This window comes from Anolis carolinensis, chromosome 3, assembly GCF_035594765.1.
Source record: "Anolis carolinensis isolate JA03-04 chromosome 3, rAnoCar3.1.pri, whole genome shotgun sequence".
Taxonomy (NCBI): Eukaryota; Metazoa; Chordata; class Lepidosauria; order Squamata; family Dactyloidae; genus Anolis; species Anolis carolinensis.
In genome coordinates, this window is record NC_085843.1 from 82,872,607 (window position 1) to 82,893,166 (window position 20,560).

At 40.0% G+C, this 20,560-nt stretch overlaps 1 protein-coding gene across 3 annotated transcripts in view; it reads right to left on the reverse strand.

The window, feature by feature from the left end:
• Window positions 1-20,104, reverse strand: part of icoslg (inducible T cell costimulator ligand) — a 36,384-nt gene extending 16,280 nt beyond the window's left edge. The window contains exons 1-2 of one of the 3 annotated variants that reach the window (XM_062975166.1): window positions 20,023-20,104; window positions 613-653 (exon numbers count right to left, since the gene is read on the reverse strand). In XM_062975166.1, the coding sequence (XP_062831236.1) occupies window positions 613-643 (31 nt within the window). In that variant the 5' untranslated portion in view covers window positions 644-653; window positions 20,023-20,104. Of the gene's footprint in view, window positions 1-612; window positions 654-8,705; window positions 8,859-9,117; window positions 9,312-20,022 lie in introns of those variants that run through there. The other 2 variants (XM_062975165.1, XM_008107450.3) reach the window with 2 other exon arrangements.
• Between the last annotated feature and the right edge of the window lie 456 nt (window positions 20,105-20,560).

Consider the following 20,560-nt stretch of genomic DNA (forward strand, 5'->3'; position numbering starts at 1 on the left):
TACTGAACTTCCAGTAGACATTGATAAACGTGTATCAGGAAAGCAGTGCCAATGATCACACTGATTTCTTGACTGTAAAATAATGTGGTATATTAAATTAGTATATTAAACTTATTTTAATAAAAAATTTAATAAAAGCTTTTGAATACAATATGTAATTTGTTTTCTTTCTGGAATGTCTCTGGCCCTCACATTCCTATACTAAAGTTTGATTGGCCCTTGGGTAACTAGGCCACACTGTTCTATGTCATAGGAAGAAAGTGGACAGGCACGACATTACTCGACATGAAAATTTATTCATGTATCTTCTACCATCTCCCTGCTGTGTCCATTTTAAAAACAATGACCCATTTTAGGTGGAACAAAAAATAACAGGAACCGTAAAAAGGCAGCTTTTTCAGGGTATAGGTAAATTGTGAGAAAAGTAACAGAGCACAAAGAGTATGCCTGTCATGTAAATGGTCTGTATTATTTTGAAATGGTTTTGTTTGCATTTTTATAGTCCATCCTGAACATCAAGAAAAAAGATTGGCAGCATGATCTTTCCCATTATTACTATTGTATGTAAAAGTATCCTTTACATTATGTTAAAAATACTGAAATATAACTTACCAACTCTCTGAAACCAAAGAAAGAGGACCATGAATCCAAGGCTAAAGCAAAATAAAAACAGATAGTGAGGCAAGATCTTCATAAACAGTTAAAAAACATGTGTTAAGAATAAACACTTAGTTGAATTACCAGATACTAGTAGAAAACAAAACAAAAGCACAAAAATGCTGTTCTTTGGAAATCATATAGAGATTTTCTCAAACATCTTTTCTCTTTAGTCCTGTCTTTCTTCACCTCCACATTTCCAATACTTGTAGTTTCTCCAGATTTCAGTTTTTAGATAACTGACCAGTTTAATTCCATTTCCTTATATATCCTGTCACAATAAACCTCTTTTGCTCTCATGTCTTCCACTCTCATCCCAATTAGTCCTTTCTTATTCCCTGTCCTCTGCTCTTATCTTCCTGGCCCTTTTTTTCCAGCTCCTCTGTTTCAGGTTCCTTAGCACCTTACATCATTTCCCTATGATAAGTCATGATGAGCTTTTAATCTTGGCCAAATCAATACTCCCCCCCCCCAAAAAAAACCCTTTGTTCTTTGCACAACCAAACATTTAATGCCATCACATCTACTCAGTCCATCAGCACCAGAGACTTCACAAACATAAGCACAACATAGCACACATTTTTATTATTAAGCTCTTATAGTCTGGTTGAGCATCATTTTCTATAGCACTGGAGCAACATGATGTAATTCTAGAGGATTCAGAAACATATTTTGTGATTGCTGTCACTATGGTGTGCCTTCAAGTCAATTCTAACTTATGGTGATCCAATCATGGGTTTTCCTGGGACTGAAAGTGTGTGATTTGCCCAAGGTCCCCCAATGAGTTTCCATGGCTGAGTAAGAAATTGAACCTTGGTCTCCAGAGTTGTAATCCAATGCCCAAATCATGATATCATGCAGACTCTATACTTTGTGATATACAAAGCAAACAAGAACATTACACTTTATTATAGAGAATACAAAGAAGAAAATATGAAAGTGATTTTTTTCAATGTTCAGACTGTTTTTTTAGTTGCACTTTCCATGACCTTTTCTTTTCAAAAGGTCTACAAGAGTAGTGCCTTTCTTGTCTGATAAAAACACATGTGAAAGATCCTTTAAAAAAAATCTAAATACTTTTTTCAGACCACAAGTTGAGCATCCCTTATCTGGAATCCTGAAATTTGAAATATACCAAAATCTGTTTTTTTCCACATAGGTAGCAGAAATAATTGCAGCTGTTTTCTGATGGTTCAGTGGACACACATTTTGCTTCATGCACACAATTAGTACAAACATTGTGTAAAACTACCTTCAGGCTATGTGTACAAGGTATGTATGAAACACACATGAAATTCATGTTTATACTTGGGTCCCTTCTGTCAAATATCTTATTATGTTCATAACATGAAAATACAGGTATCCTAAAATCCAAATAATTTTTTTCAAAATGCCTCTTTACTACACCATTCTATAGAATGGGACTTTTTAAAAAAATTATTTTGGATACACCATAACAATTAACTATTTTTGCCATACATAACTTATTTCAGTATTCATTGTTCCAAAGGTAACTATTTCTTAAATGACATTTTAAACAGTCCTTAGAAATGTATCACTTTTGTGGTTAGCTTCACTAACCATTTCCACACCATAAGTACATTTTCAGGTTATGAATCACAGATTCATTCATGCTGAACTTTTATGCCAAACTGTAGGTTTCCAAGCCGCACTGTGTTATGGATATTTTGAGAATGTGCCTGAAAAAAACCCAGAATATCTGTTTTTAAATTAATAGTTTAATTGGATTGCAATTTTTAAAAAATGTATTAAATTGTTTTAACTAAATTGTGTTCTGCTATATATTGTAAGCTCTCTTGGCCATATTGGAAGAAAGCCAAGCTACAAAATCAATATATCAATCAATTTATACATGAACATCACTTGTATACAGAAAAGATGCAAAAGTCATTCCTATAATGGATGTCTAAAATAGTAATTATGCTTATGGAGGGAAGAATGAATTTAGTGGACATTTTTCTTTTCCAACTCACAAATGTGTATGCATGTGTATGTATATAGAAAATGAATATGTATGTTTGTAATGCAAAGGCTCCTCCATGGCTTGATGGACTTGGACCAAACTTGGTACACACGTCCTTCAATATTCAACTGGGTTTAAACTAAAAAATCCATACCTTTTTTGTTGCATTATTTTGAAAATGACCTACATTGGTGGCCCATGATCCTCATATGCTGCAGTGTTTAGATGCAACCTCAAGAGGGCAGTACATAGATAGCAAGGCTATCTCAGAGGGAGAGAAGACAAATGGAAGAAGGCTAGAGCAGACATCTTCAAACCACGGCCCTCCAGCTTCTTGAGCCTCCAACTCCTAGAATTCCTGATCATTGAATAAGCTGGCTTGGGCTTTTGGGAGTTGGAGGCCCAAATACCTGGCCCAGGGGGGGGGGCACAGTTTGAAGATGCCTGGAGAGGAACATGAGCAGAAAGACATTCAGAAGTTCCTGTCAGAAAGCTTACCCACCAATAAGGAGTCTCTCAGAGGGCCAAAGCGCTGCCATGGAAACTTTCTAAAGAAGACCTTCTCAGGGCCCTTTCACAAAACAACAACAAAACTTTTGAAAATGACCTACATTGGTGGCCCATGAGTCTCCCGTAGCCTTATCATCCAGAATCTCAAGGCAGATAATCCGTAATATCTGCTTTGAACTGGGTTATGCAAGTCCACACTGCCATGCCATATAATCCAGTTCAATGTGGACTTTATACAGCCATGTGGAGGTGGCCTCAGAGACCAAGGCAAAGATGGAAGTGAGCTGAAAGGGGTTGGTGGTCCCTCCAACCTGGCTTCTGTGTCAAACCACACCTGATGATATATAGTTGCCTCATTTCTACAGCATCATAGAATCATAGTATCATGGAGTTGGAAGAAACTGGAGCTGGAGTGGGCCATCCAGTCCAACCCTGTGCCAAGAAGCAGGAAAATCACATTCAAAGTACCCCTGACAGATGGCCATTCAGCTTCTGCTTAAAATCCTCCAAAGGAGCTTCCACCACATTCCAGGGCAGAGAGTTCCACTGTTGAACAGCTCTTACAGTTAGGAAGTTCTTCCTAATGTTCAGGTCTAATCGTCTTTCCTGTATTTTGAAACTGTTGTTCCTGGTGCTAGTCTCCAGGGCAGCAGAAAACAAGCTTGTTTCCTCCCCCCCCCCCCCTTATAACTTCCCCTCACATATTCATACATGGCCATCATGTCTCCTCTCAGCCTTCCCTTCTCTTTGCCCAGCTCTTTAAGCTACTCCTCATAGGGCTTGTTCTCCAGACCGTTGATCATTCTAGTCACCCTCCTCTGGACACATTCCAGCTTGTCAACATTTCCCTTAAATTGAGGTGCCCAGAATTGGACACAGTTTTCCAGTTGTGGTCTGACCAAGGCAGAATAGAGGGGTAGCATGACTTCCCTGGATCTAGACACTATACTCCTATTGATGCAGGCCAAAATCCCATTGGCTTTTTTAGCTGCTGCATCACATTGTTAGCTCATGTTTAACTTGTTTTCCATGAGGACTCAAAGATCTTTTTCACACGTATTGCTGTCGAACCAGGCATTCCCCATTCTGTGTCTTTGCATTTCATTTTTTCTGCCTAAGTGGAGTATCTTGCATTTGTCCCTGTTGAACTTCATTTTGTTAGTTTCAGACCATCTCTCTAATCTGAATTCTGCTCCTGTCTTCTGGAGTATTGGCTATCCCTCCCAATTTGGTGCTGTCTGCGAACTTGATAATCATGCCTTCCAACCCTTCATATAAGTCATTAATAAAGATGTTGAACAGAACCGGGCCCAGGACAGGACCCTGCAGCACTCCACTCGTCACTTCTTTCCAGGATGAAGAGGAAGCATTGGGGAGCATCCTCTGGGTTTGTTCACTTTAATCAGTTACAGATTCACCTAACTGTAATTTTGCCTATCCCACATTTGGCAACTTTCGATTCAACCATCCATGGCTTGATAATAATAATAATAATAATAATAATAATAATAATAATAATAATAATAATAATAATAACAATAACAACAACTACAACTACAACTACTACTACTACTACTTTATTTTTATACCCCGCCACCATCTCCCCGAAGGGACTTGGGGCGGCTTACACCAAGCCCAGAGCATTCAACACAATTTATAGCTAAAACACAACTAAAAACATAATAACATATAATGTAACATATAACAGTCTAATTAAAACAATTAAAAACAGCAGGGTATAAAAACATCATAAATGTGTATCAAACCAACCTCAATAACCAGTAATGAGGAATATCGTGAGCATAATCTTCCTAATGCCACGACGTTTAAATACAGTTCCTCATGTTGTGGTGACCCCCAACCATAAAATTATTTTTGTTGCTACTTCATAACTGTCATTTTGCTACTCTTATGAATCGTAATGTAACTATCTGATATGTAGGATGTATATTCATTCACTGGACCAAACCTGGCACAAATACCTGATACGCCCAAATTTGAATACTAGTGGGGTTGGGGGGAGGGTTGATTTTGTCATTCGGGAGTTGTAGTTTCTGGGAGGAGTTGTAGTTCACCTACAATAAAATAGCATTCTGAACTCCACCAACGATGGAATTGAACCAAACTTGGCACACAGAACTTTCATGACCAATAGAAAATACTGGAAGGATTTGGTGGGCATTGACCTTGAGTTTTGGAGTTGTAGTTCACTTATATCCAGAGAGCACTGTGGACTCAAACAATGATGGATTTGGACCAAACTTGGCACGAATACACAATATGCCCAAATGTGAACACTGGTGGAGTTAGGGGAAAATAGACCTTGACATTTGGGAGTTGTATTTGCTGGGATTTATAGTTCACTTACAATCAAAGAGCATTCCGGAACATTACCAATGATAGAATTGGGCCAAACTTCCCACACAGAACCCTATGACTTTTCTGGAGGGAACTCAAATCCCTCCAGAAAATACTGGAGGGATTTGAGAGGAACTGACAGTGATTTAGGGGAAATGAAGTTCACCTACCTCTGGAGAGTAATGGAGAGTCTTTGGTGACCCCTCTGACACCCCCCTCATGACCCCCCAGGGGTCCCAACCCCCAGGTTAAGAAATGGTGGACTAGAGAGTGTATTCCAAATAAAACAATTATTTGGTATACATATAATTTTACTATTTATTAAACATGAAACCCAATTGGTATACTAATGCAATGGATGTGCTTGTTGATTTTTACATGAAGAATTAAATCTTTTGCTGAATATTTGATACTGCAGGATGTAATGCACCTTCAACACTTTCATGCCTCAAGTGGCAGAATATACTTCGTCTGGTCTCCTTTTTTCTCCCCTTTCAAAAGCCCCTGAAGCCCAAGGCTGCTCTCTGAGTAGACAGACACAAACACATCCTGTCATTAAAGCCCCAGAAGTCCAAGATGTTTTGGCCTTCAACCCTCAGAAATCCTAACAGCTGGGATTTCTGGGAGTTGTAGGCCAAAACACCTGGGGACCCACAGGTTGAGAACCACTGCTCTACACCTAGGTCTCCACTACCTCCATTCAAATCTCTCCAAAGTGTATGCAAGCATGTGCAGTTGGCAACTCCAGGTGGAGGGAGAGTTAAAGGCTGGGCAAAGGAGTGGATGTCAGCTGCAGAGGAGAGCTCAGTCTCCAGTGATACTAAGCAAGCAAACTCAACGCCAGCCAAACTCTCCAAACTGACCTCTCTCTAAAACAGCATTTCTGAACCTGGGGATGGGGACCCCTGGGAGGGGGGGGGTTGCAAGGGGTCAAAAGGGTCACCAAAGACCATCAGAAAACACTACAAATCCCAAATGTCAAGGTCTATTTTCCACAAACCCCAGTGTTTACATTTGGGCACAATGAATATTCATGCCAAGTTTGGTCCAGATCCATCATTGTTTGAGTCCACAGTGCTCTCTGAATATAGGTGAACTACAACTCTAAAACTCACGGTTAATGCCCACCAAACTCTTCCAGGATTTTCTGTTGGTCATGGGAGTTCTGTGAGCTAAGTTTGGTTCAATTCCATTGTTGGTGGAGTTCAGAATGCTCTTTGATTGCAGGTTAACTATAAATCGCAGCAACTACAACTCCCAAATGACAAAATCATTCCCCCCAATCCCACCAGTATTCAAATTTGGTCCAGTGAATGAAAATACATCGTGCCTATCAGATGTTTACTATAAATCCCAGGAACTACAACTCCCAAATGACAAAATCAATCCCCCTCTCAACCCCACCAGTATTAAAAATTGGGCTAATTGGGTGTTTGGGGCCGGGCTGTGGCACAGGTAGGTTAGCAGCCAGCTACAATAAATCACTCTGACCAAGAGGTCATCAGTTTGAGGCCAGCCCCTGCTCATTGCTGACCTATGCAACCCGAAAGATAGTTGCATTTATCAAGTAGGAAATTTAGGTATCACTTATATGTGGGGAGGTTAATTTACGACACCATAAAAATCATCCAGCCGCTGTTCGAATGAGGAAGTGCCATCGCAGTGGATGATGAAGCAGCTGCTCCTCCTGTGACGGGGATCAAGCATACCCTCAGGAAGCTGGAGAAGGTTTAAATTACCTCTGCGTCTGTTTCTGTTCTATGTTATATGGCAGACATCCCCAAACTAAGGCCTGAGGGCCAGATGCGGCCCTCCAAGACCCTTTACCCAGCCCCCACCTGAAGCTTTAGACTTAGGGTCATCCTAAGTCTGAAACAACTTGAAAGCAGACAAAAATCCTAACTGACTTGATGTTCTCATCAGCCACAAGCAGGCCCACACTTCCCATTGAAATACTGATATGTTTATGTTTGTTCAAATTGTTCTTTATTTTAAATACAGTAGAGTCTCACTTATTCAACATAAACGGGCCGGCAGAATGTTGGATAAGCGAATATATTTGATAATAAGGAGGCATTAAGGAAAAGCCTATTAAACATCAAATTTGGTTATGATTTTACAAATGAAGCAGCAAAACATCATGTTAGACAACAAATTTGGCAGAAAAAGTAGTTCAATACGCAGTAATGCTATGTAGTAATTACTGTATTTATGAATTTAGCACCAAAATATCAAGATATATTGAAAACATTGACTACAAAAATGCTTTGGATAATCCAGAACGTTGGATAAGCAAGTGTTGGATAAGTGAGACTCTACTGTATTGTATTATACTTTCTTTCTTTTTTGTACTGCAAATAGGATATGTGCAGTGTGCAGAGGAATTTGTTCATGCTTTTTTTGAAACTATAGTATGCCCCCCTAACAGTCTGGGGGATTTAAAAGTTTTGGGGACCCCTGTTATATGGCATTGAATGTTTGCTTTATATTTGTACAATGTGATCCGCCCTGAGTCCCCTTCGGGGTGAGAAGGGCGGAATATAAATACTGTAAATAAATAAATAAATAGTGTCAAATTTGGTCCACTGATTGAAAATACATCCTGCATATCAGATATTTACATTTATTTTTTTTTGTGTCAGGAGCAACCGGAGTTGCTTCTGGAGTGAGAGAATTGGCCGTCTGCAAGGACGTTGCCCAGGGGACGCCCGGATGTTTTGATGTTTTTACCATCCTTGTGGGAGGCTTCTCTCATGTCCCTGCATGGAGCTGGAGCTGATAGAGGGAGCTCATCCACACTCTCCCCAGGTGGGATTCGAACCTGGCAGCTCTCAGGTCAGCAACCCAACCTTCAAGTCACTTAGTCCACTACGCCATCTGGGGGCTCAGATATTTACATTACAGTTCATAAGAGTAGCAAAATGACAGTTATGAAGTAGCAACGAAAACAATTTTATGGTTGGGGGTCATCACAACATGAGGAACTGTATTAAGGGATTGCTGCATTAGGAAGGTTGAGAATCACTAAAAGCCTTTGAGCCTCCAGGTGGGACCATAATATTTCCCCCCTCCAAAAAAATATCCCAAAAGCAAACCTTAATTTTCCTGTTTTAATATAAAGGACGCCATTGTATATAATGGGACTTGAGAGAAGCAGGTTCTTTGGCAGAATATTCCAGTGCTAACCAGCTCTTACCACCAGGAAGTTCTTCCTAAGGTTTAGGTGGTGGCATCTTTGGCTTCCTGTATTTTGTATCCTAGCCTCCGGAGCAGTGGGAGACAAGCTTGCCTACTCCTCAATACGGAGGTGAAGGGGACACCAATAGATTTGTCCTTTTATTTAAGGAGATAGATCAGGTGTGTGCAAACTTGGGGCTTCGCTCCAGGTGTTTTGGACTTCAACTCCCACCGTTCCTAACAGCCTCAGGCCCTTTCCTTTTCCCCCTCAGCCGCTTAAGCGGCTGAGGGGGAAAAGGAAGGGGCCTGGGGCTGTTAGGAACGGTGGGAGTTGAAGTCCAAAACACCTGGAGGGAAGCTCCAAGAACGCACACACCTGGTTTAAAACTTTCGTGCTTGCAGGCTTCCATCCCCCAGGGGGCCCCGCTCACCTTTGGCGGGCCATCCCGGCCGCGGACACATTGGCTCGCGCACGGAAGAAGAGCCCGCGAGGGAGTCGCGTGCTGCCCTCCTGCGCCGCGCGACTCCTCAGTCCATCCCCGCGCACGCGCCCCCGCTTTTCCCCAGCCAGGCCACAACCCGCGATGTGGGCGCGCCTTCCTCTTTCGAAGTCCCAGCACGTCGGGTGACGTCACGGCTCAGCTCGGCCGCGCGCCAGCCCGTCTAATTTCCCCCTCGCTGCGCGCGCGCGCTTGCTTTGCTTGCTGTCATAGCCGCAGGCCTTTCTTACAATGCCAAGGGGCTCACATAACATTGTGTGTCTGTACTGCGGAGGCCAACTAATTCTTCGTGTGGGTAGACAATTCAGAGAATACAGGCTCAAGAGGCCTGCTTTTTTGGGGCACCTCGGGCAATGCCCTCCAATTGGGTTGCTGTGAGTTTTCCGGGCCGTATGGCCATGTTCCAGAAGCATTCTCTCCTGACGTTTCACCCACATCTATGGCAGGCATCCTCAGAGGTTGTGAGGTCTGTTGGAAACTAGGTCAGTGAGGTTTATATATCTGTGCAAAGTCCAGAGTGGGAGAAAGAACTCGTCTGTTGGAGGCAAGTTGCAATTAATCACCTTGATTAGCATTGGAAAGCCTTGCAGCTTCAAGCCCTACCTGATTCCTGTCTGGAATTTCAGACATGAAGCAATCATGGTCAGCTAACACCACCCAACAAAGGATTCACTTAGGCAGTATGCAAACAGATCTTGAAGCTGCAAGATTCATGAGAACCACCACTCCTCTTAATGTTTCCCCACAGGCCCGTGGCCAGGATTTCGATTGGGGGGGGGGGGCTGGGATTTTGGGTTTTTTGGGGGGCGTGAGTCTGAGTCCTAGCAAGCCTTTTGTATCGTTATCCCAATACCCCCATGCATATGGGATATATTGAGCATGGTGATCAGATCATGATATAAATAAACATAACAGTTTAAATAATAAATGTAAGGCCTTCTCATGGACCACCCTGAAAATTTCGGGGGGGGGGGGTGAAGCCCCTCAAGCTCCCCCCCCTCTACATGCCTGTTCCCCCAGCAACATCAAGAATATCCCTCCTGGCTGCTAAACCAGGCAATCCCAACTGGATGCCCCCCCCCCATGAGGGTCTGCCTCCAGGGCAAACTAAGAATGGGCAACTTGGAAGTCCCTGAACAGACTCAGAAGTGGAGTGGGCAGATCTAAAGACAACCTGGCAAAATGTTATTACCTGGAGGAATCCTCTACCTTGTGCAACTTTGGAGCAGAACAAACAACTCCTCATATGTATGCTTGCCCACAATGTTGTGCCTTATGTACGGAAGAAGAGTTGTTTAAAGCTACAAACAATGCGGTCACTGTTGCCTGCTTTTGTTCTAAAACTATTTAGCTGCTTGTTATTCTTTTATGTTATCACTTTTAAACTTATTTATTATGCAATGCTTTCGACACGAAATAAATAAACCCCACTTTTAAACAGAGGCTGGATTGCCATCTGTGAGGGATGCGCTGAATGCTATTTTCCTGCTTCTTGGCAGGGGGTTGGACTGGATGACCCACGAGGTCTCTGCCAACTCTATGATTCTATGAATCTCCTTATTTAAAGTTAGTGTGCTCCCAAAATTCATTCCATTCAAGATGACAATGGCCTGATTTTTTAAAAGAATCTCAACAATTTAATCATTTGCTGCTATAGCTATCTAACAGACGTCTCTGATGACAAAGACTATTGTGCCGTGCTTATTTTTCAAATAAGTGGCATCAGATTTCTGCCTGAAATTTGTGGTACTGTTCCATTATCCGGGAGGAAGCCACAAGGGGGTGCTAGAGAGAGAAGGATAGTAGATTTTATTGGGGGGGGGGGGGTCGAAAGAGGAAAACCATTTCCCCCTGTTTTCCTGTTATTCCCCCACCCATGTCCCCGTTGTGGAAACAACCCTTGTTTATGAAATAGGAAGGGTGGGAGGGGGAATAACCAGCGAAAATGGGGGGAAATGGTTTTTCTCTTTCAACTCTCTACCCCCATAAAATGGACTATCTGTCTCTTTCTAGCATCCCTTTGTGGCCCCCACCTGGATAATGGAACAGTATCAAATATGTTTTTCCTTCTAAAGCTTCAACCGTATTGAGGTTTTGTAATAACATTGAAAAATTATTTTTTACTTACAATTCCCAGAATCCCCAAAGCAAAGCAACCACTGGCCATCCTGACTGGAACACAAACCTAATTATTAGACCCAACTAATTTTTTTTTCATGTCAGGAGCAACCGGAGTTGCTTCTGGAGTGAGAGAATTGGCCGTCTGCAAGAACATTGCCCAGGGGACGCCCGGATGTTTTGATGTTTTACCATCCTTGTGGGAGGCTTCTCTCATGTCCCCGCATGAAGCTGGAGCTGATAGAGGGAGCTCATCCACATTCTCCCCGGGTGGGATTTGAACCTGGCAGCCTTCAGGTCAGCAACTCAACCTTCAAGTCACAAGGCTTTTATCCCCTAGGCCACCGGAGGCTCCTACCCAACTAATGTAGACACATTAAATCAATGGGAAGTTAATAAGTAATGCAAGTTTCATTGATTCAATGGGATTGTGCTACCAATAGTTGGAACTATTGGACTGAGGTTTAGTTTTGGAATTAAATAGGCAAAGTACATGTATTATGATAGTGGGATGAAGCAATGGGGAAGTACATAGTCTGTGGAGATTTTCTCTTCTGTTTATCCCTGTTTAGCTTGTTTTACTTCTTTCTTTTGTATGAGCTCACTTCCCCTACATCAAGGAAGATAGACAGTTTTCTTCCTTTCCTTTCTCTGAGACTATAATGCTTACAATACATTTTTTGGAAGAATCTCATCCAAAAATGTGTAAAAAAGAAGTGGAAAGGTCAATGAGATATTGGAGGGTTAAATTCCTTCCAATGGAAGAAATCCTTTGCTCAAGAATGTTTCCCCTTAGCCTTCTGTACATTAATAAATGAAACTGATGTTATGAAATGCAGTGGTTACTGCCAGAACAATCAAAATCATATGAACCCATTCCACTAGTAAGCAGGACATCAAACACATAAAATCAAAGAGCAAGAGAATAAAACACAACATGGTAAATATACATAAAATTCCCCAGATCCCACCAGTCGCTATCTTTTTATTTCTATTTCAATTCATTTCTATTCTGCCTTCCTCCCAATAATGGGACTCAAGGCACCTACCAATATCATTAAAACAACGCAAATCAAAAACAACACAAAAGCAAGAATAAAGTTTAAATATAAGATTTTAAAAGAAGTACAGGCAGTCCCACAATAACTTTTCTCCAATTTGAGTTTTCAGGCTCGACAGTGTTTGGAGTGTGTGTTGATCCTTCCAGCACCAGCAGCCTTTTAGTTTAGTATTAAGTCTCTGGAAAGAGTTAAAGAAATTGAAAAAGAGGTAGAAGCAGATGGAGATAGAGGGAAATAGAATAGACCATGGGTACATCCTGAAAATAGGAAGTGGTTGAGGTCACATGCGCTCTGATCATCACAATACACATGATGATAAAATAACAATAAAAACAATAGCTACGGTCAGCGAAGGACAAGAGGGATCCTCTCTCTTCTGCAGGAGTTTACCGGATACCATGCAGGTGTGGACAAATATACATAGGGACCACCAAATGCAGCGCCCAAACAAGAGTCAAAGAATATGAAAGGCACTGCAGACTAATTCAACCAGAGAAATCAGCCATAGCAGAGCATTTGATGAACCAGCCTGGACACAGGATATTATTTGAGAACACAAAAATGCTGGACCATTCCAACAACTATCATGTCAGACTACACAGAGAAGCCATTGAAATCCACAAGCATGTGGACAATTTCAACAGAAAGGAAGAAACCATGAAAATGAACAAAATCTGGTTACCAGTATTACAAAACTCCAAAATCAAAACAGTAGATGGGAACCAAAACTCTGAGGGCTTGACTGAACAAAGGATGCCCCCAGGCATGAGACAAAACATTTCCAATGCTAATTAGGGTGATTAACTGAAACATTAATGCTGGCTCCCAGTGACAAAGGACTCTTGCCACTTTCCTTACTTAGTTTCTCCATACCTCACAACCTCTGAGGATGCCTGCCATAGATGTGGGCGAAACGTCAGGAGAGAATACTTCTGGAACATGGCCACACAGCCCGAAAGACATACAACAACCCTGTGATCCCGGCCATGAAAGCCTTCGACAACACATAAAAAAATAGCTGTTGTTATTTTAGTTACTTTGAATAACCCTCCCCTTTAGGTTAGGACAAATTCATTTGGAAACCTGCAGGAAAGAAAGTGAATAAGCTGCATTGTTGTGTCACTGTCAAAATATCATTTACGATATATTTTGGAAACAGAGCAGCAAATGAGATCTTCTGACAAATTTGTTCTGTTTTGTAGAGCCCTTAATGATAGCGAGCACGGATTTTAAGATAATAATACACTGGGTTTTATATGGTTTCATGCATTTGCCTTTGGCCCCACACATCATTGGAAAGCACCCCCAACATTTTTGGAAAGAAAATTTAGCCTTCACCTTTGCTATACTATGCAGGTGGTATTTTAAAAATATTCCCTGAAATCAAAGGCGTACAGGACAGTCTGTTTATGAGCCATAGGATTTCATGTGCAACAATATGATTAGACAAATAATGGTTGCACTCCTTAATTTTCCTCAAAAGTTACATATAATTAAATTATTAGAAAACAATGCACCTCCTATTGGCAGATACCCTCCAGCCATCAAGGCACAAAAAGCCTGAAGAAGAAGATACAGCAGATGAAAGAGTACTTACTCTCTATCTGCTGTGGGCATTTGGCACACCTTGTGCTTGGGCTAATTCTCAAAATCTCCATCCAAAAACCCCTTGAAGTACGGGGATGTCATATCCTTCAGTTTCACTTCGGTGCTAGTTTCCTTTAGAATGTAAAAAAAAATTGGCACAGGAGTTTATTGAAAGAGTATTGCTTCCTCCTTAGTAAATCTAGTCAAATTAACCTGTGAGATAGGATCTTGCTTTGAAGGAGCAATAGTTTGATATTCGAAGGTTTCATTTTGAAAATACATGATGGCTGGAGGGTATCAGCCAACAAGAGGTGCATTATTTTGTAATAATCTAATTATATGTAACTTTTGAGAAAATAAAGGAATGCAACCATTATTTGTCTAATCATATTGTTGCAAGTGCAATCTGTTTACATATGATGTCATTCAGAGGTGATAAATTTTTTGCTCTCCAGCTTCTTTTGGCCTACAATTCCTATCAGTTTAAACCAGCAGGATAATCAATGGTGGGGACTGAGGGGTCTTGCAGAATCATTTTTATCGCCTTCTCCTAAGATTATTAGATCTTCGTGTTATCACATATGTATCTCTCATAGCAAAATTGGTATATCTATATAGTGTTCCCTCACTATTTCACGGTTTGCTTTTTGAGGATTCGCTGTTTTGCGGTTTTTCAATAAACTCTAAAAGAATATTATAAATCATAAAAAAATACAATTTACAGCCTAAGGAAGGGAGGAAGGAGAAACCAAAGGGAGAGAAAATGAGCCCAAGTGGCAACGGGAGGAGAAGGAGGCGATTTATCAACACATGATTGGTTGATAAAGACTTAAAATAGTGTATAACTACTAAAATAATGTATAAATATATAGCGTCCTTACTTCGCAGATTTTCACTTATTGCGGGTGGTCCTGGAACCTAACCCCCACAATAATTGAGGGAACACTGTATATAATCTGAATATACATAGGGTGCATTTACATTACAGTCTGTCACTATTTTAACTGTCATGGCTCAATGCTATGAAATAATGGGAATTGTGGGTTACCTGGGTCTTTGGTGGTCCCTCACCAAACTAAAAACCTCACGATTCCATGGCATTGAGCCATGGCAGTTACAGTGGTGGCAAACTGCATTATTTCTAGAGTAGGATATCACTAGTGGATAATGCTTGTGTTGCTGATTGTTTACTTTGGCCTATATTTTCTAAATAAATGAATTTGACCAAAGAAGTCTCTTTTAAGGTGGATTGTGCTAATTCTGCTTTTAATGAGCAATTTTTCCGGAATATGTTTAAAATATATGTGTTAGAAAATGTTCCTTTTCAGCCGAGATTAATATTTTTGGATGTGGGTTGCCTCAGGGCTACACTCAATAATCATATCTAGGGCATACCAATTGAAATAAATAGGATTTAGTTTAGTAGTGTTTAAATAGCCTTATTTGTTTCAATGGGTCTACTCTAAATTGGATGCATGTTATAACTAGTCATTAACTAAACAGCCTTTTTTTGTTTGGTTTCCTCTACTGTTGCAGTGATAGTGCTTATGCGATGCTGCAGACTTACACTGTAAGTCCCAGCATCCCTAGTTCACATTGTCACCAGGAAATTGCAGAGTAACATCTGGAAGTCTGCATCTGGATTCACACCATACTCTACTGTCATTGATAGATTGCCATGTTTGCTTGTCCCTCATAGAGCACTTTACAGTAAAGAACTATGCTTATTTAGTTTTTGGACATTTTAACATGTAATGAAGGCAGAAAAGTCTTCCGTTTCATTCTCTACAAATATATTTTCCAGATGGGCTAAACCAAACAAATTCTACTTAGTATATACATATTAAAATGAATCACTCACAGCTCTCTCGAGTATTATTTATTCATGCATCAAGTCCTGTTTTAGGATGTTGCTTTGTATTTGAACAATTCTGCCCATGGATGTCTACAGTCTGAAGATAGCTTGGATCAAATGTATAGCCATTTCATTATATTTCACATTAATGAATAGTGTGTAGATAGTGCATTTATAGCTATTAGATGGTTTCAATGTCAGTAGAATGGTAAATTTGCTCCAGAGGTTAGTGAAAACTTTGAAAAAACTTATAGAAAGTGTTGAAGCTATTTTGTGAAAAGGAAGCCTGCACCTTGGATTGGACCTTTAAAGTTTGGTCTGAAACTTGGAGTGAATTCCATGTCCCTGTTATTGGAGCCATCATCCATCACTGGGTATTTGTATAGATAGAGCAGTGGGGGTCACCTGACCTTCCTGATTCCAATTACTTTCTTAAATCCCATGTCTAATAATGGAGTCTCAGGTCACAGATTGGTAAATCTATGTCTCAGGTCTAGTAATGAATCAATTTCACTTCAGTTCCCACTTCAAGGAAAATCTGGCAGTTAAAAAGGAAGAAGAGCTATCTTTTTAGACAACATATATTATTACACCTATTAAGGAAGTTTAATACTTTAAAAATGTGTTTTGAAATTGCTCCAGGCAGAGTTAACAACATAGGAAGTCATACTTCTTGGGAATTTCCCACAGAGAAATCCAGCAGACAGGTGACAAACACAAAAATGAAACATGGAAAAAATAATAAACACATAGGAGGGTGATTCTTACCAAGTTGGTCCTCTAGGAAACCAAACCTCTAGTGAAAAATACTTATATTTCTGGGAGGATGGGCTATCTTATTGAAATGCCTTTCTTTTTTCTTCTCCTAATCAGGGGTCCTGAATTTATGGTAATTCCTAATTTTTATGAGAATATTTTCTATTTCCCTGCATTTAAATATAGTTAAAAAACATCTGGCGCCATTAATATGTACAATATCAAATAGTTATTTCCTATAATAATAAAAACAGAAGGAAGCAGTAAAGTTAAATCTATGTGACTGAAACAAACCAATGAGTTGGAATATGACTTATATTTAAAATCCCAACAAAATATTTATGATGGATTACCAACTGATTCCATTCTGTTCTGTTCTAATGCACCTAATGGCAAGTTGATTGAACCAGCAGATTATTTTTTCTCTCTCTGATAGAGATCACTATTTTTTGTTTATATTTTGATAGTAAAGGCAGGCTAAAAAGTAACCTTTTGAATGTTCATTTTAGTCATGTACAGAGTAGAAACCATGTTTTATGAAAAAGCTCTAAAATAGTCTTTCAATGGAACGAAAAACTCCTTAATGAGAGTGGCTGGACGCTGAGAGAAAATTCTGGTCCTAAGGATCTCCTTCGCCAGCTGAGACAAATCCATATAGAAAGATGCAGCAGAATATTTGCTGGGGAAGGGGAAAGAATACCTGTATTAGGGTAAACATGTATTCCTGAATTGTATTTTCCCTGCTAATAAATATTATTTTACAGTTGAATTTACATTGCCATTTCAACTATTCAAGGTTTTTTCATTCTTTCCACACTGGCCTTTTCCTTTGTCCTTTTGGCCTAGGAAATGACCCATTAGCACATAAGAACTTTTTGTTCCATTTCAGTGTCACTGCATGCCCCTTTGTTCCCTGACAAAAAGCTTTTTTTTTTTTACCCTGTGGCTATGCTGATTTTAGGGTTCTAGAAATAGTAGTCCAACAAATATGACTTTGTAGGTTCTGCTCTCAACTTAGAACTGAAAGAGTGCTTACCCAGGAATTCAGTTGTATCTGGTGAATACTACGTTAGAGACCAACAAATCTAGTCTGGATTTTGAATTGCTTTATGGGAGCTATCCATGGTACTGTCCCTATTTTGGGAATAGGGTTGAGGGCTTTTGTTATCTCCTTTAAACCCAGAGTTAGTTTATTGCCTAAATGACACAAGGCCCATCAATTCCCATTGATAAAAATATTTTTTGATTCTATTGTATATATGAACTGATAATATTAATTTTTTAAAAAATGTTTCTGAAACAAGAAAGCGTGAATTACAACAGAAAATATATTCTAAGCCTTACTTTTGAAAGGATTCTGTGGTTGTGTTGCCGAAGGCTTTCATGGCCAGAATCACTGGGTTGCTGTGAGTTTTCTGGACTGTATGGCCATGTTCCAGAAGCATTCTCTCTTGACATTTCACCCACGTCTAGGGCAGACATCCTCACAACCTCTGAGGATGCCTGCCATAAATGTGGATGAAAAGTCAGGAGAGAATGCTTCTGGAACATGGCCATACAGTCAGAAAAACTCACAGCAACCCAGACTCTATGGCTGTCTGCATGAGCACATAAGGCTAAGGAGTATTATGAAGTAAGAGCAAAACCAGTGCAGCAGACAAAGCATTTGGCCAAAAATAGTGTTTTAAATTATTTGTAACCAAATATTTAAATAACTTAAATGGAGTGTTGGATGAAAACATGCAAACTTGAAAAAATAAAAACATATTAAGATGTTTTTGGATTGCAGTTCCCAGCACACCTCATTACTAGATATGCTATCTAGGGCAGAGTGAAGATTATATGGCTTTCTCACCAATTCTAGCCAGCATACATTATGGTCAGGCATGATGGGAACTATAATTCAGCAGTATTTGGAGGCCCATGAACACCCTTCACTGGAATAGTGATAACAGGAAGCTTCACTTCTAAGAGGAAATATTAGGGGGGAAAGAAGCCTAAAGAAATCAGAAACTATGAAGGAATTTCTGTCTAGACTCTTTCAGAAATGCCTGTTTCTCCTATAAGTGTTGACCACAGTCCAGAAACTGTTCAATAATACAAATAATGCAAATCTTATTGGCGATTAGTTTTCCAGTTAATGTGGAACTGTGTTTAAATGAGTTTCAATAATATAAATCAGCTGAGCCACCCTAGCCTTGTAATGTACATCACTTTATGCTTCCTTACTAAAGCAGTTGCCCAGTTAAAATTAGCTAGGTATATCTGAAACAAATGAGATTGGATTTCTTATTTAAAGCTTTGCCTTATTTCTGAGACTTTATTGACAGCTTCACATACAAATATTTACTTTGTATGACTCAAAATGGTGGCAAAAGCTTCATACTATTCCAATTTTAGAAAAATCGCCAAATACTTTTCTTATCTGTGCCTTGTGCATTTTCAGTCATCAGGGCGCTGTTTAAGACATAGGAATAGAGTCATAGAAGGGAATCAGCAGAATGAGCAATCTCCATGACTCATCTCAAAATAAAAGTGGCCAGTAAGCATCTTTTTCTAATAGAACACTTACTGTAATATGCAATTCCAGCCTTTATGTGGGTCCGGATCAACAAATGTTTTGTCTTTCATAATAAGGTCAGTTTGCTTTAGAATCACCTCCAGGATGGATGAGTTTCTGATCTAACAGGTCAGGATCTCACAAAGTCTTTATTTTTAATGTGAAAAAATATTTTAAATATTCTTCACATTTTTGAATCTGTTAAGGCCTTCACCAGTATGAAAAATTGGCTTCTAAGCAGTCTGAAGCTTCCCAGTCTGCCTATCTATTCTACCCAGTACAGATGCACTCTGATTTACGGGTATATGGGCCCTACATTCACGAGTTCTGAAATCTAAGTAATTTATTACAATAACTAAAGTAGAGACAGTTCTAAAGGTCACATGCAGAGTATGGGCCACACTTCATCCATCTATGCTATAGCAAACATGATGTTCATTCCTCAATGTAAAACGTTTCTGGGACACCACTAGAAAGCTAAAAAACTTAACAATTTTCCAAGCATGAAAACAAATGGCTTTGAGATATTTTACAATTGCTTTGCAGGGCTAGTGTGAAACATCTTGATGTCTGAAGCAAAGGAGGAGACAATGCTCCTACCTTCCCATTCCAAGCACATTAATCACTTTATTTGGCACCTGAATCTCACTGCAGCATTTGTCCTTTTGAGCAGTTTACACACCTTGTGTGGCATGTACCAACCCTGTGTGCTCCAACAGAGGGGAAAGTCAAGGCATTCAGGAAGTTGGGAAGTTGGCACTACTGACTTCCCCACTTAGCAATTGCTGCCTGAGGCTCCAGCCTTGCTCTGCCTAATAATTGAACTTGCCCTGCTGATTTGGCTCACAAAGAAAGACTCCCGGGGCCGAAATTTCTGAGAAACAAATTACAGCACTTACCTATTAACAGACGGGATATTGCTCCATACATGTACTGCATTCTGGATGATTTCACCATGTTGCTTATACCTGAGCACTGCTTCTACCTTTTAAAGATACACAATCATAAGTATACTTTAATATTGATGCTGTGCCAATGCCACATAACACAGAATGCCACATATTTCCTTGAAATAGCCTCAGTGCTTTGACACAATGGGGGCTTTTACATTTCATGTTTTGAAAGTGATATCCATGTAAAAGCCACCATTGTGTCACCCTCCCCAAAGAGATTAGGCAAGCCCCTACATTGCCCTCTTTCCACAAGGAACTGAAAACCTGATGGTTCTGGGAGGTCTTTGAGCAAGATTAGTTGGCTGTTCAACATGTTGACCTTGCTCTACACACTATCCACCCCCGGGTTTTATGATACACTGAAGTACTTTACCTATCTTTTAATTGATTATGTCTACATCACAGCCCTGATTACTGTATTGGACTCCTTCATGTTGATTGGTACTGTAACTGTGTTCATTTTAGATTGAACTGCTTTTACTGC